The sequence below is a fragment of the Phoxinus phoxinus genome, assembly GCF_949152265.1.
Source record: "Phoxinus phoxinus genome assembly, chromosome: 8".
NCBI classification, from domain to species: domain Eukaryota; kingdom Metazoa; phylum Chordata; class Actinopteri; order Cypriniformes; family Leuciscidae; genus Phoxinus; species Phoxinus phoxinus.
The window spans coordinates 23827095-23843721 of NC_136883.1; the positions used below are offsets into that span (position 1 = coordinate 23827095).

General features: G+C 37.4%; 2 protein-coding genes across 5 annotated transcripts; one reads left to right on the forward strand and one right to left on the reverse strand.

Annotated features, from left to right (window-relative positions):
- Positions 1 to 60: 60 nt before the first annotated feature.
- On the forward strand, positions 61 to 9290 carry cpt1b (carnitine palmitoyltransferase 1B (muscle)). Of its 2 annotated transcripts, none has more exons than XM_079621477.1 (19): positions 61 to 197; positions 1921 to 2082; positions 2199 to 2338; positions 3234 to 3405; positions 3487 to 3588; positions 3931 to 4068; positions 4179 to 4256; positions 4829 to 4936; positions 5046 to 5130; positions 5232 to 5427; positions 5677 to 5862; positions 6079 to 6184; positions 6278 to 6394; positions 6553 to 6717; positions 6806 to 6940; positions 7486 to 7638; positions 7726 to 7839; positions 7940 to 8032; positions 8768 to 9290. In XM_079621477.1, exons 2-19 carry the CDS (start codon positions 1942 to 1944, stop codon positions 8849 to 8851), a joined length of 2313 nt encoding a protein of 770 aa, XP_079477603.1. In that variant the 5' UTR covers positions 61 to 197; positions 1921 to 1941; the 3' UTR covers positions 8852 to 9290. The 2 variants fall into 2 exon arrangements, with proteins under 2 accessions (XP_079477603.1, XP_079477602.1); XM_079621476.1 differs by lacking the exon at positions 61 to 197 and adding an exon at positions 478 to 843.
- On the reverse strand, positions 9271 to 16459 carry sephs1 (selenophosphate synthetase 1). Of its 3 annotated transcripts, none has more exons than XM_079621480.1 (9): positions 16124 to 16459; positions 14446 to 14710; positions 13667 to 13770; positions 13471 to 13578; positions 12343 to 12497; positions 12162 to 12252; positions 11982 to 12081; positions 11688 to 11900; positions 9271 to 10301 (listed from the first exon to the last, which is right to left on the reverse strand). In XM_079621480.1, the coding sequence occupies exons 2-9, from the start codon at positions 14636 to 14638 to the stop codon at positions 10087 to 10089; spliced, it is 1179 nt and encodes a 392-aa protein (XP_079477606.1). In that variant the 5' UTR covers positions 14639 to 14710; positions 16124 to 16459; the 3' UTR covers positions 9271 to 10086. The 3 variants fall into 3 exon arrangements, with proteins under 3 accessions (XP_079477606.1, XP_079477607.1, XP_079477608.1); XM_079621481.1 differs by having other exon boundaries at positions 15992 to 16134; XM_079621482.1 differs by lacking the exon at positions 16124 to 16459 and adding an exon at positions 15563 to 15937.
- Positions 16460 to 16627: the final 168 nt, after the last annotated feature.

The window sequence follows — 16627 nt, forward strand, 5'->3', positions numbered from 1 at the left end:
TTTCACCTGATAGTCAATAATATGGGAAGAAAAAACCCCCCATAGATTTACATTTGAGGAACCAATGGGCATAGAGAACTTTGGGGTGGACTCTTTTGACTTGACTCAGTAAGCAACATTTAAATGCACTCAGAACACCTTAGCAATCACATTACAACAGCTCAGCTGGCATCGTGGTGGCAGCAGGTTTCGGACAGGTAAGCACCACTCACGTTTTCTTTAAAAAAGGTATTTTACATTAAGTTCCTTATTCAGTATTAAAGAAGTGTGCGTTTTAGATGCCTGACTTATTACATAACACATTCGCAAGCCTCATTTCATGGATATTTTACAAAGACACATCCCTACATGTACATAATGTCTCTCTGTCTCTGACTATCGTCAGAGTGTTCTGGCATGCTGCCGTGGGATATTTCCAGCTGCATAATATTTGGGCCTGAGATCGATCATATAGTGTGTACTTAGTGTACATCCACCAGTTTAACTCTGCCTGAGAGGATCCAGTTACACACACACAGAGAGAGATCATTTATGAGGGAGGGCTACTATGTAACAGTTAGTTTAGAGCATAAAAGAATAAAGCAAACACTCACAGAAAACAGGCAACTCGCAAAATAAAGGAAAACAGAGAGGGAGGGCGAGGAGAAAGTTTGAGTAGAAGAGGAGATAACTAGTCTCTGAGCAACAGTCAACAGACTTCCAGAGTGCACGAGGAGTCGACTGAAGGGCACAAGAGTAAAGAACATTTGACTTCCATTCCAGCCCCGCTGAGAGAAAATTGGATCTTTTTATCCACTGAATTTCATCTGACTTGCACTGTTTTGCTGTTACATTGCATTGCAGGTAATGTAAATCCAGTATATTTCTTATTAAAACTTTAGAGACACTGAATCATTCAACTGAGTTTTGTGTAGTTGTATGAGGAGAGTCTGTCTTCTCTAATTGTCTCTGTTAAATTTTACAGCTTTACTAGATTTTTGATAAATTCCAAATATTATTTTGATGATAACATAAATATATTCTAAGTAGTAAATATTTATGTAGGCCTACTGTTAAAAGTTAACTAAGGTACAACTTTTTAAACGTGCTTTTTATTGTTAGAACATATTTGTGTTAAAAATGTACATATTGTTTATATTATCCTATTATGTGTTGGACAAAATGTACAGTTCACAGAAATAGCAAAGTATTGGTTGAAAAGTTCTATGTCAAATTTAATATCATATATTTTTTATAATATAACATGCTGCATATTCTATAAAAAATCTCCTGATCTATGCTGTCATGCGTCAGATGTCACGTGTGTTTTGGCCAGTGTCACTGAACCCCTCTCAGATGTCCTACTATGTTATTTCTGACTATTCAACTTTGCCCCACTTCTTCTGGCTGAAGTCATATGACATGGAAAAAGAAACATAAGCTTGACAGTGTCACAGCATAACTGAACTCTGTGACTTCAGAGCGATACATGTCCTTTATACGTTTCTATATATGTTCCAATAAACCCATTTTTTGGCGTTTATCAGAATCTTACAGGACACTTACTAAATCCACATTCTCCCTGTAGCAACCTGAGGTGAAATTACACAGTGGTGATGGATTTTAATAATTATCCAGTTCATAAATTCCCCTGCCAGGTTTCAACCTCAAGCCCTCAAGGACACATTTATAATTGAATGAGTTTAAGAAGTTATTTTGAACTATTATTAAGTTATATTGTTTGTTTCCACAGTGATTTACAATACATTACATCCTGAGGTCAAGTGTCACAGTGGTGATAATCCATCGGTCACCCTCAGCTTCACCTTTCACTTAGTAGCCCAGATCGTTCCACTAGACTACACCATCTGAGCTAAAATAGCACATAAACATTGCAGTGTTTGCAAAATATATTTGAACAGGGCCTGTCTTGTTCCTCAGGCTGTGCTTTAAGCCTGTATAATGGCAGAGGCTCATCAGGCGGTGGCATTTCAGTTCACCGTCACACCAGATGGCATCGACCTACAGTTGAGCCGTGAGGTGCTCAAACACATCTACATATCTGGAGTGACATCATGGAAGAAGCGTGCTATCCGCTTCAAGGTGAATTAATCTGTCTATCTATCTATCTATCTATCTATCTATCTATCTATCTATCTATCTATCTATCTATCAATCTATCATCTAATAAAAGTAATATTTTCTTTTGTCTCGAGTAGAACGGTGTTCTCACAGGTGTGTACCCCGCCAGTCCTTCCAGCTGGCTAATCGTAGTCATTGCGATTATGAGCACCATGTATGCCAGGATCGACCCCTCCATGGGTATGATTGATAGGATCAAGACATCTCTACCAGTGAGGTAACTTACTAACACATTTGTGGAAACTTCAGGCATGGTTATACATAAACACAGATGCATAAATCGAAGCTGCCACCATGCATGACTAAAGGCCAATTTATACTTCTGCGTCGGGTGCGCGCAGTAGGTACGGCGTAGCATACGCATAGACGTGTACCATACGTCGTCCCCTTCGCCGTACCCTGACGCGCACCTCCTCAAAAATGTAACTACACGTCGTGACAACGCGGACCGCAAGATCTGTGATTGGTCGGCTTGGTAGCATTGCGTTTCCTCCTACGCGTTTCCGGCGTGTTCTTCTGCACCGCCCGCCATGTTTAAATTCAGAAGTTCTGTAAATTCAAAAATTTCACTAAAATTTACTGTTTTTCCAACTCGATAAGCTCCAGCTCCAACATGATCCGCTCTCTTTCAGTCGCCATTGCTTGTAGTAGTCAAATCAAAACAGCCACGAGGAATCTATACACAGTGGAACATTAAAACCCGCCAACTAGCGTTTCGGCGATGTAACTGCAGAGCAACGCAGACATAAACGCAGAAGTATAAATGCTACGTGCGTAGCCTACGACGTACACTACGGCGTACACCCGACGCAGAAGTATAAATCAGCCTTAAAGCAGCTTAAAAACAGTCATAAAGAAATACTTGCCCTGTGTAGATGGTATGCAAATTATCTTTTTGATTTTGAATATAACATTTCCTGATGATGTGAAAGCATTTTGATATTAGACATTTTGAGCAGTGTTTTTTTTATTATTTATCCATTAAATATATATATATATATGTGTGTGTGTGTGTGTGTGTATATTCTTAAAATTAACATTAATATTCACAATTTTGATAATATTACTTGTTAAATTACATGATCAAATATTTTTAATATGTTCCCTTGTAGTGAATTTATGACCGTTCAGACTCAGATGGTGTTGAGTGCCATCCTGTTTGCCACAGGCCTGTGGTTATCCTTCATCTTCCTTCTGCGGTACATCCTGAAAGCTCTCCTGTCCTGCCATGGCTGGATCTTTGAGTCACATGGCAAAATGAGCTTCTCTACTAAAGTCTGGCTGGTGCGTCTCTCATGAAATCAAATTTAAGTATAGAGCAGTTTAAAAAGCGGTTCGATTTATGAAATATTCTGTCTGTTTTAGAGTCTTGTAAAGCTGTTGTCTGGTCGACGGCCGTTGCTCTACAGCTTTCAGGCATCTCTGCCCCATCTGCCAGTACCGAGCATTGATGACACAATCAGCAGGGTAAAATATCATCAGATGTCCTGATAAATATAATGTGATCAAAGTTAATGCTGGTCACATTTTACCCCATAATCTAAAGAATTACAGTTTATATAAAAAAAATGTAAATAAAAATGACTTAGTATTTTTTTTTATATTTAACTTTTAACTTATGCTTATTTAAAAAAAAAAATATATATATATATAATTGTGCATAAATTAAACCAGTAAAACAAATATTATTATTTTGGAATATTACATGATTTCTTTGAGCTTCACTTGTCCATGTTCTGTGTATAATTAAACATTGCACTCTGTTTTGGCTATTTTTCTTTTTATGATTTGTTCTCTTTATTGTTTTAGTATCTAGAATCAGTTCGACCTCTGCTGGATGATGATCAATATAAACAGATGGAGATTGTTGCTAATGACTTCAAAAAGGACCCTGCTCCCAAATTCCAAAAACACCTTAAACTCAAATCCTGGTGGGCCACAAATTATGTAAGTAAACAAAGATAGAGATCTTCTACATGAGTGGCCTATAAATCAGCACAAAAACCCTCTTATAAACGCTGGCTAACTAAGAGACATGGCATTGTGTGTATTAACAGGTGAGTGACTGGTGGGAGGAGTATATCTACCTGAGAGGACGCGACCCCATCATGGTCAATAGCAACTTTTACACAATGGTGAGTATGAAATGAAATCACCCTTGAAATGGCTTGGACGAGTACAGTTTTCTTTCCTGTGTTGACGTATGTCTACTTCCTAATGAAACAGGAAGTTGGGGTGGTACATAATCAAACGGCTAATTTCTTTTTTAACAAAATAAATAGCAACTCAAACCGGTACTTATACATTTTGGTTACACTTTATTTCGATTTTGACTGGACCCAGTTTAGACATTATACACCAACTAGCTTTGCAACAACATGTCAACTAACTCTCATTAGAGTATTAGTAGACTTAAGTTAGGTTTAGGTGTTAGGACATTGTAGTTGCAAAGTTACTTGTAGTTAGTAAAATGTATAAAGTGTACAATCAAAATAAAGTGTTACCTAAATTTCAAGTATAAACTAATCATTCGACTGTTGAAATTCATATCAAATGAAATACAATGGCACCACCTACTGACTAACTATGAAAAAATGGAACGTTATAAACATTAAAGTTGTTTGTTTCTGGTTGAGTTTTGTTGTTTTTTTATAGCTTTATTAAATAAAACTGTCTATATCCTTTACTCTCACTCTCCGTCCATCAGGATTTCCTCTACGTGATCCCAACACACAGACAGGCAGCACGAGCTGGAAATGTAGTTCATGCCATGCTGCAGTATCGCCGTAAACTGGAGCGAGGAGAACTTACCCCGGTACACACACACATACAACACATACAAATCATTTTTCCATCCACTACATTGAAATACATCCAAAAATAAATGAAAGAATCCCATCATGCCCGGTGTTCTCTCTTCTCAGCTGAGAGCTCTTGGGATTGTCCCTATGTGCTCTTTTCAGTATGAGAGGATGTTCAACACCACTCGTATCCCTGGCATTGAGACTGGTAAGGACATTTTTCATTACTATTTGACTATAGATGATAGGCCTAAAGATTCATGGATGCCTATTTCAAACCATCTCTCACACACCTTTGTTTATGCTCAGATTTTGTGCAGCATCTGAAGGACAGGAAGCACTTGGTGGTGTACCATCGAGGCCGTTTCTTTAAGGTGTGGTTGTACTACGGTGGTCGCCACCTTTGGCCCTCAGAGCTCGAGTTGCAGTTTCAACGTATCCTGGATGACAAATCTGAACCACAACCTGGAGAGATCAAGCTCCCTTCACTGACTGCTGGGAACAGGTGAAGAAGACCTCGTAATATAGTCGTGAGGCTGTGTGCTAAACCAGGGGATTTCAGACAGTTCAAAGAAAAATATTTTATAATAAAAAAATATTTAAATTATAATAATAATAATAGTATATAATAACATTGTAAGAACATGAATATTATTGTAAATCAAATTAAATTAAATAAAAAAACAGAGGGGAAAAAAGATCGAAATCTTTAAATAACTTAATAGAAATCATCCCCTTTAACACACACATGCAGGGTTCCTTGGGCCAGGGCACGTTTAAAGTACTTCAGGGAGGGTGTCAACCGGGCGTCTCTGGAGACCATTGAGACGGCTGCGTTTTTCCTGACCCTGGACGATGAGGCGCATGGATATGATCCAGAGAACTTAAAATCCCTGGACCTCTACGCTAAATCTCTACTGCATGGAAAGTGCTATGACAGGTAGAAACCAGTGTTATTTCAGTATCATTTCATATATTTTTCTATCAGCTTGCACAATCTAGAGTTTCATGACAGAACTTTGTATTTGTAGCAACACTTTTGTCTGATTACCAGGTAGTTCTTAGTGGTGGTGGACATCAGGACATCTGCACACATTCAAACCACATAAACTCATACAAATGTACATTAACTGATCTATCTTCTCGCACCTGTCAGGTGGTTTGATAAATCCTTCACTTTGATCGTCTACAAGAACGGTAAAATGGGCGTCAACACTGAGCATTCATGGGCGGACTCCCCTATCATTGGACATATGTGGGAGGTAAACAAAGAATAATAATCATTCTAAATATATTTATTTTTAAATTACACTAATCAGCTTTAATAAACAACATCCATTGTCCTTTCTGTTTAGTATGTTTCGGCCACAGATTGTTTCCACCTGGGATATACTGAAGAGGGACATTGCAAAGGAGACATTAACAAAAGCCTGGCGCCCCCTACCAGACTACAGTGGGACATCCCAAAAGCGGTATGAATTACCCTTCCATCTTAGGTCTTGACATGTTTTTTTCATTTGAAAGATGAATAGATTGAACACATTTTAATTTTATGCAATAATTTATTATACATCCTGATAACTGCATTTCTACATTGATAACTGATTAAAGTTCCTTGTGTCTCTCTCAGTGCCAGGAGATTATTGAAGGTTCTTACACGATTGCTAAGGGAATTGCTGACGATGTGGATTTCCACGACTGCTTATTTAATGAGTTTGGAAAGGGCCTGATAAAGAAATGCAGAACAAGTCCGGATGCTTTTATCCAGCTAGCACTGCAACTAGCTCAATACAGGGTACAAGCCACACATATGTACTTATATGTCCCTCTGCAAAAATGTGTCTGTATATTATGAACAAATTTTTATTGTTGTTTTTGTGTAGGACAAGGGTGAATTCTGTCTGACTTATGAATCATCCATGACACGCATGTTCCGCGAGGGCCGTACGGAAACCGTTCGCTCATGCACCTGCGAGTCCACAGCGTTTGTAAAAGCAATGGACGACGAGAGCAAAACGGTGAGAGCAATATATTTACAGACCCAACCCAGGGGTCATATTTAGTAAGCAACAGAGTTAAAATTAACATTTCGATAACTGAAACCATTTGTTTTTGTGTAATGCCAGCCCGATCTCATGAAAGTGCGTATCTATACCACGAATTTTACTTCTCGTGCCATTTATACGGCAAAAAATGTTCTTGCGTGTATATGATACGCACTTTATGGCGTACACGCAAGCACTCCACACCCCTAATTCTACTACCCAAGGGGTTTACAGTGTGTAGCATATACACGCAAAAAAAATATTTTTGGTGTATAAATGGCACAAGAAGTAAAATTCATGGTATAGATACGGACTTTCATGAGATCGTGTTGGTAATGCTGCATCCACACTTTGTCAGTATTGTTCAAGTCCACTGTTGAAACATACAGTGGAACATAAAAAATGACTTTTACATCAGCACATATAAGCTTTGATTTGGAAAAAGAAATCTGCATTTGTTTTAATAGTCCCGTAAATTATATTGTTATTAACATGTCTGACCTTTTCTTGTTTACCAGAATGAGCAGAGGTTAGCGCTCTTCAAAGAAGCTGCTGAGAAACATCAGAACATGTACCGTCTGGCAATGACAGGAGCCGGGATTGACCGGCATCTCTTCTGCCTCTACATTGTGTCCAAAGTAATGGGCATAGACTCACCCTTCCTCAAACAGGTGAGTGCAAGTCTGTTTCATGATCATAAAATATGACCTATACCTGCTTAATTTAGCTAAAGTCTCAAGGACACCTTGTTTTGAAAGGTTTTGTCTGAGCCCTGGCGTCTCTCCACCAGTCAGACCCCTCAACAGCAGCTCAATCTCATCGACATTCAGAAGTTTCCCAAATATGTGGGAGCAGGAGGCGGCTTTGGGCCTGTGAGTGTCTCCTCCTACTGCACACGTCTTTGCAACGAGTTTAGTAAATGAATTTACCCATATATTTGACCAGTTGTTATTTACATTTCTTTATATGCAGGTTGCTGATGACGGTTATGGTGTTTCTTACATCATTGTCGGCGAGAATCTCATTACATTCCACATTTCCAGCAAGTTCTCCAGCCCTGAGACGGTAAGAGAACTTAAAACTCAGGCATTTTTATGGTCTTATTCACGGCAAGAATCATAACTATCAAATATTAGCTTCCACACACCAACGGACAATAACCTTGTTTATGTAAGCGCAAGCAAGTTTCTGTTACGTGCTGGCAGCGCGTGCGTCAAAATAGGAAGGATTTTGATTTACTGATTGACTGTCAATGTTATCAATGTTATTACTATTATTATAAAGTATTGCATATCAGAAAGAAAAAAAATATCACTTTAAAAGTGATTCCAACGATATCGTCCGTCTTTGTTGTTATCGTTATATTTTGGTTATGAACTCTGCTATTCTCTTTTTAAAACTAAAGTTCATTATAATTCCTGTTATATTTTGTTCAATTTGAACATTTGATTCATCATTTGGAATTGTTTAAATATTTACTATTTGAACATTGAAATATATTTTAAATTATGACAAGGTTATATTGGAGTGATAATGAGAAAACATAATGAGAACAGGCCTTGATGTAACAACCAAAAGATAAAAAAAACATTAGTGATCCAGTTTATCTGAAAATTCATTTAATTTTTTTTTAAATTCAGTCATTTATTCAACCTCATGTCTTTCTAAACCCAAGCTAAATGTTTACGTTTATTCTGGATTAAATATAATTCTTTAAAAAGCATTATTCTGAATGGTACATATGATGATTTGCCTTCACTATATCACAGTTCTGACTTCTGCTCCTTATTTTCTCCTCAGGACTCGTTCCGCTTTGGCCAGAATATCAGACAGGCCATGCTGGACATAAGAGCTCTATTCAACCTGAAAGAGAAGAAGATGTGACTCCAAAAAAAATGAAAATGTCAACTTCCTGACCCAAGTTGAAAGCACCTGTTTTACAATAATCTGAACAAACATCACTAAAAGCAAATATTAGGTTGCGTTAGCATGAAATAAACTTGTAAATATATTGTAGTTATTTATATCAAGAACATGCTTAGTGAAATAGTGCACTTAAATATTTTAGAGCAAAAGGGATTTATGATGGGTGAGAGAAGAATTGTACAAATTTGAATTGTATTTACTTTGTAAATATTTTAGTATGTAGTTTTTGGCAAATGACTGTAAATATTCAATTGGTGCATATTAACTTTTAAAATATGGAATTTACCCTGCACTTGATTAAACAGAAAAGCTGTACACAAAAAATCCGGGTCTTACCATCCAACACGCACACAATCAGATACACGTCTTTTCAAGAATTTAAAAAAAGATCTGAGATTTATTGGAGGGGTTTCAAGGCATATATATGATGAATAGCAAATATGAGAGACGGCAAGAAATTATGACCTTTGTACAGAATATAAAAACATCTCTACCACAGAACAGAACTAATGATGTTCATGTGAAACAGTAAATATCATACAATACAAACTGCATCTCCAACGTTTAGCACATTCTTTGAGAAAAATCGGCATCGCCGTCAAAGACAGCGGTGCGTTTCCCAGAATACGAGGTCTTGATTTATTAGAGAGGTATTACCTTGGATTCCTTCAGTCCAACAATGTTTCCACCAAACAGTGAGGGAGGGTTATTTTATCCGACGCACGAGGGATAATACAAAAGTAAAAAAGAAATCCTTCCCCGACACGCTCTTCCTCGTCACTGCAGCTTCATTAACTATTGTTCGAGGCAAAGATTATGATGTGAACTACCGCATGGGTTGTGCATACTAACAGGAAAGGCTAAAACACACCATGGCTATGTATGAGACCGCAGGTGATGCGCGAGCAGAAGATATTTGGAAGTAATCAACAGTATCAGATAAGAATTATACTATTAATTATACGTTCTACTTGGAAGCTGCCTCACAATCAGGTGCATGGCCAGTTAATGTAACAGAAAACTATAGACATAAAAAGGCAATTGAATTTTCTTCGTTAAATGTTCTTCTGCTTTATAACCGTGTCCATGTAGAATCTGCCTGAAGGCCAAGGTGGGCAGATGTTGTATATATCATTACGCTGATATATGTTCAGGTGAGGCTAGAGTACGCCAGCTGTTTGGGCCGCTCAGATTTAAGATGTGGCTCCTGGGGTGGTGTTGACATTCTGTGTGGCCACCTGCGGAGCGACTTCGATGATGCGGGGTTTGTCGATGATGCGTGCCGTGCGGTTGCCTTTCTCTACAATGCCGATGATCCACGCCTGGTGACCTTCGCCGTACTTGGGAGATTTGATCTCGGCACAAAAACGGGCTGCTTGCTCGCGTGGAAGACAGATCAGTAAACCTCCTACAGAAAAATAAGGGAGAAAAATGCAAGATTCAGATTGCTGCTTTTTGCAAGGTTGAATTAGTGAAATATGTAATAATAGCTTATTAAGAAGACTTAAATACAGGGAGGTATAAAAATAAACATCTGAGACCCTATTAAAAACTCGGAAATAAACATTTCCCCATTTTATCTTAAACATAATTCTGAAAGGAATAAGAAAGTTTATGACATAAAGAAACAACTATTTCAAATGCTGTTGTTTTGAACTTTCTATTAATTAAAGAATCCTGAATTTTTTATCATGGTTTCCTGAAACCGCAAAAAAAAAAAAAAAAAAAAAAAAAAATCTTGAGCACCAAATCAGCATATTAGAATGATTTCTGAAGGATCATGCAAGACTGAAAACTGGAGTAATGATGCTGAAAATTCAGCCTTGCATCACAGGAATAAATTACATTTTAAAATATATTCAAATAAAAAACAGCCCTTTTAAATTGTAATAATATGTCACAATATTACAGTTTTTACTGTATTTTTGTATCAAATAAATGCAGCCTTGGTGAGCATAAGACTTATTTAAAAAAAATCTCCCTGACCCCAAACTTTTTGAATGGAATTTATCTAGAATTTTAAATATTTTTTTATTAATATATTATATATATATATATATATATATATATATATATATATATATATATATATATATATATATATTTAAATCTATTTGATTGATTATTTTTACTTTTTCATATTTAAAATGCAGATGATATATATAAAATGAGAAATTAAATTACATTATTATTACATTTTCTTCACATGTAAAATGGGTTAAAAAAAAAGTCAGTCTTTTAAGCCCCTTTCACACAGCGGGTTGATCCCGGGAAATTGCCAGAGCGCCTTCTGTGTGAATGCAAACACGACACGGGATTGATGCCGGGATGGGGACCTAGTAATATTGCCGGTATCAGTTCCGGAACGCGCTCTGTGTGAACAAAAGCCGTAATCAATGCCGTGTCGTATTGATGACGCTGAAGCCGGGATCGTTCGCCAGCAAGTGAAACGGTACGTAATGCGCTAGTTTATGATCGAACCAGAGAAAAAAAATGCACAAAAGAGAGAAATCGCAGCTCACAAGCAAACTTAAGACGCTGCTGAGACATTACATCACATCGTTGTCACGTGTCTTTACGGGATTTTTACGGGTTGTGTGTGAACACTCTCTGATTCCGGAAAATCACTGGCAGTGTGAATGAACCAAAATCAAACAAAAACAAACCCGGGTCAAATCCCGGGTTACTTTATCCGTGTATTTTCTGGAATCTCTGTGTGAAAGGGGCTTTAGACACCTCAGTACACTTTCCTGCCACAAGGGGAAAAAAGTGCACTGTAGATCAGATCTCATACCTGAGGTCTCTGGGCAGGTGCCGTGCATAAGGCCGAACATGTTCCCGCAAGCTTTGCTGACGGCAGCCATTTTGGCGAGAACTGGCAAGTTGTGAATGACGAAGGACACCTCTGTACGCTGCTGGCGTGCCAGGTTCTGAGCGTGGCCCAGGATCCCAAACCCTGTGATGTCAGTCGCTGCATGTGCGTTGAAGGTGTGCATCAACCCGGCAGCTGGACGGAGAGAAACAGAAATAGTGTCAAACGTTTGCTGCAAACTTATTTAAGAGCCGCACTCATGTGACATGCACTGACCTGTTCTGTTGAGTCGAGCCATGTTTAACATGGCCTCCTGATACGCCAGTTCCACATCCTCCTGAGTGACGACCAACTTTATCTTATTCCATTTCTCTGGCTGAGACAGAAAGAAAGATAGCAAGCAGTTAAACCCTGTTCAAGCTATAATACAAAATTACAAATGTCTAAAACACTCACAATGTCCAGCCACTGGTGCACTGCGACCGCCACTTGTGTTCCTAGTGGTTTGGTAAGAACCAGCACATCCCCTGGTACTGCATTATCTGGCCTAGAACATGGATAAACACACATGCACAAAATTACAGAAATTGAGCATGTAACAACAACTCCTAGAACACACAGAATTAGAGATACTTACATAATGAACTCATTCGGTTGGCACACTGTTGTGGCCACGCCTCCCAGGACTATCCAAGGATTTATAACGGTCTGACCACCTGTAACGGAGGTTCCCGCCTCCTCGGATGCATCCTTAAACCCCTGGATGACCAGTGGCATGACCTTATCACGCTCCTACAAAACACACACATCACGTGAATATTGTTTTTGCATCGCTTTCTGAAAAATATTTATTAATCCTGCAAATAATCACAAAATTGTATTTTTTTCTGAAATAGAACAGTTTAGACCAATGAAAAAAGGCTTTTTATATGATGCATCGGGCGTTTATGGCTTATATAGTTTGATATAGCAGAATATGGCACTCACATTTGAGGAGGAACATTTTTTTTTTTTTTTTCAGTTTATCTGAACATAAATTTTCAGTTTGGTGCAGATATTTAATAAGGCCAAACTGTTAGAATTAATTCTGATAGCTTGTAATGTAATCAATGTGGATTTTAATAACACTAGAGAAGACAACTTACATAAAAAAGCATTTAAAAATCAGTTGTAATTCCAAATATGATATTTAAATGCTTAGTTTGATCAAAGCCCTGTAATTTTCATTGTGTGGGGCAAATCATATAATGCAATGCAATACAATACAATGATGATTAAGACAAGAGTTGTACAAGTAAATGTTCCTCAAAAGCCTGATGTATAATTGTAACATGATTTTTCTAAAAAATAAAAAATAGTATGGTAATCAAGCAAACCTAAGCTACTTCAGTCTAGTAAGTGTTCATCTTGAAATATTACTAACAAAGTAAAAGCTATTCTTATAAAGTTATTCACAGGTTTCAGGTTTTTAGAATTACACTAAAAGACCTTAAAAAAAAAGTGTAAACAGATTATGTACAACAGGTTTTTCATCAAAGTTTAGATTCTGTTGATCATTTAGAGGCCTTAGAAATTTGCTTATCAAATAGTATATACAGTTATTGCTGTATATTTACCCCAAAACTGTAATTTACTCACAGGAGAAACGATGACTGTTAGTATTTCTAGGCAAACCATTCCTTAAAATAACTACACTTTGCCTGAACATTTACAGATCAGTTTCACATCTCACTCAGTAGCACAAAAGGCTTTTCCTCAGCCTCACCTTCTCTGTGAGTTTGTTGCTGACACCAAGAAGCATCAGCATGTTATCACATTCTGTTACACCCATGGCGTACAGGTCACTCAGCACATTGGCACAAGCAATTCTCCCCTAGAAGACAAGAGAATTCATACAGAAAAACACATTTTCAGTCTGTGATGCATTACATCTTTAATGTTATTTTAAAGTGAGTATTTACCATCATATATGGATCGTCCACTATGGGGTAGATATAATCTGTGGTCTGCACAAGTGACAAGCCTCCATGTCTCAGCGGAATCACACAGGTGTCCATACCAATGCCTATTGCAAGTCAACATTGTTATTTCAAACAGTAAAAGCTATTCTTATAAAGTTATTCACAGGTTTCAGGTTTTTAGAATTACACTAAAAGACCTTTACATGCAAAAAAAAATGTCTAGCATGATTTTCCTGAAGTTTTAAGAAGTGTTGAAAGTTCATGCAATTACAAAATGATAGCTCATGCAAAAATTTAAATTCTGTTTTGTCATTAAAGATTTTGAAACGATGATGGTCTCAATAAAGAGTATATAATAACAAATGTTCCTATTTTTTGAGAACCTTTTTTTTTTTTTCTCTGACCAGACTAATAACACATCTTTAAATTTTTTTATTTCTAGCTGTGCGTGAGTGTGGTCCAGGCAAACTGTACGTTATGGGGACAAAATGTCCCCACAAAGATGGCAATATCCAAAATCCTAGGACATTTTTTAGTCCCCATAAGGGAAAACAGCTTATAAATCATACTGATGTATCCTCTGTGATGTTTTTTGAAAATGTAAAAATGCAGAAAGCTTTCTGTGATGGGTAGGTTTAGGAGTTGGGTAGGGGGATAGAATATACAGTTTGTACAGTATAAAATCATTCTATATATGAAGAACCCCCACAAGTGTGTGAGTGTGAGTGAGTGTGTGTGTGTGTGTGTGTGTGTGTGTGTGTGCGTGTGCGTGTTTGTACCTAGTCTGGGCATTACAGCCCCAAGGAACTGCTCATCTTCCTGATAATGGTTTTCCTGCAGGGATTCCAGCAGTTTCTGGAGCACATCTTGAGGGACTTTGCATCCTGTTCCCTTGAGCTCTGTGAAGCGTGTTAGTCTGAAGTTCTTGTCCAGATCATAACTCTCTGGGTTAAAAGATTCCCGCACCGACATGTTTCAAAAAACAAAACGTTACTGGCACGCACAATGGCTTACACACCTCCTTCAAACTATGGCAAATGCAATCTGAAAAAGAAACAAACAAACATTAAAGTGTGTAAATATACAACATTAAGACATTAAAAGAGATCATTCAAACAAGCAAACAACGTGCACCTAGTGATAATAATAAATATTGCATTTTACTGTTTCACCCCAAAATATGAATCAAAATAATGCACGTTTTGTACAAATGTATTTGCACTGATGCTCTGAGGTGATCCTCCCCTTTAAATACATTAGCTCTTTTTAAAACTCTTGCTGAGCTGAAATATACTGTCCATTCTACTTTGTTTACGTTACATGGCAACGTTTTTCTCTCCCTCTGAATTACTGTCCAACAGCCACGCTCATAACAACAACAAAACACACTCAACCTTACGGATTTAACACATTTTGCTCTTTATTTCGACTTTATTTCCTGTGATAAATAACTGTTTTTTTAATCAGATCATGCAAGGGATTTTTATGTACAGATATATGGGTGCATGCTGCTGATGTGATCTTGGATCCGATAGTTCGAACTGCACTGATGTGGCGCGCACTCTCTATCCAAGACTGATTCATTTAGTGATTCGATTCGTTCGAAGAGTTATTTTCAATGAACCAGCGGACAAATTATTTGACTTGTTTTAATTCATCACCCAAGAGTTCCCAAAGTTCTCCGTGCAACTTTTTTTTATATATATTTTTATATATTTATATATTACATTTATAATGTCGATTCAGACACCAACTAATACAGTAACGACAGCAAACAAATACCAATAAGTTAGTACAATTTAGTTCAGCAAAAAAAATAAAAATAGTTAACTTATATGTAAAAAATCAGTTTGCTGAATTGTTACTTTCAATTTTTTACTTAAGCTAGATAATTACCAATAAAGTCTTTAAAGCAGCGAAAATAAGATTTTGCCTTCATAGGTTTACATTTGTAAATTCAAAGATGTTAACGAATCAACAATAAAAGACACCGGCGCTTGCAAACGGCTCGAATGAGTCATTTAAAAAAAGAATCATGTCAACCGAACAACTCGCTCATGAATCACTAATACCCCTGCACGCGCTGATCCAATGCAACGCCTCCCGCTGCTCGGTCACATTTTATCGCATCTAATATACAGTATAACTTATGCACGCAAGAAAACGTTTAAAAAGTCAGATGATCCACACTTATAACAGAAGCAAGCCGGCCGAAATGTTTCTAAAAATGTCGGCGGTGGAAAAAATTAACCCTTAAAGCGCCCGCGCCATGATTGCAGTGTGCACAACAGAGAAATAATAAAGAATTAAAATTATTTGACGCACTTTACACAAATTCCGCTGAATATGTCTTCTACTGGAATAAATTAGATAGCTCTCCTCACACTTAATGCATTGTGGCACAGTTATATTCGTGCCCCATTTCCCCTTTAATTGTGCTGTTCAGTTTGTGCTTACCGGTTTCGCTCGATACAAGAGACGCGACGCTCCCGCAATGCACCGCGCGCAGAAAGGGCGCCTCGAAAATGTGCCTGAAAAGACTGACACTGAATTCAATACTCTATTTCTTGGCGAACGGCGCCATATTCTTGATGCGTAGAAGATTATTTTAACTGTTCATGTGATGATACATTAATCCCGAACATCAATTCAAGCTAATAAGTGTTCTGAGGAGATATTTTAATTAAAAAGTCGAAGTTCTATAAGGGTCCTTCTTTCCCGCGTGACGTAATCACCTCCCCTTTAAAGGAGATCGGAGTGCGGCAACAAAAAATATGCACATCAGTTTGTACCTTTAAACTTACTGTGGTCTTGCCAGTTTTATGAGTATTTACAGATTTTGGTCTTTGCTTTATATATGTATTATGGTACATTATTTTGGTTACAAAATAAACTATAATTTCAATTATGATAATTGTTTTATTATACATTTAATTTTGTTTTTGTAAATTCTACATCCAC

Bases quoted from the DNA above. Each gene is read 5' to 3' on its own strand.
- cpt1b (XM_079621477.1), top strand. From the start codon at position 1,942: ATGGCAGAGGCTCATCAGGCGGTGGCATTTCAGTTCACCGTCACACCA. The intron at 6,395-6,552 runs GTATGAATTACC...TGTCTCTCTCAG, and splicing joins AGTGGGACATCCCAAAAGCG to TGCCAGGAGATTATTGAAGG. The intron at 7,840-7,939 runs GTGAGTGTCTCC...CTTTATATGCAG, and splicing joins CAGGAGGCGGCTTTGGGCCT to GTTGCTGATGACGGTTATGG.
- sephs1 (XM_079621480.1), bottom strand. From the start codon at position 14,638: ATGTCGGTGCGGGAATCTTTTAACCCAGAGAGTTATGATCTGGACAAG. The intron at 12,253-12,342 runs GTAAGTATCTCT...TCCATGTTCTAG, and splicing joins CAACCGAATGAGTTCATTAT to GCCAGATAATGCAGTACCAG. The intron at 11,901-11,981 runs GTCAGTGCATGT...CTCTCCGTCCAG, and splicing joins GGCTCGACTCAACAGAACAG to CTGCCGGGTTGATGCACACC.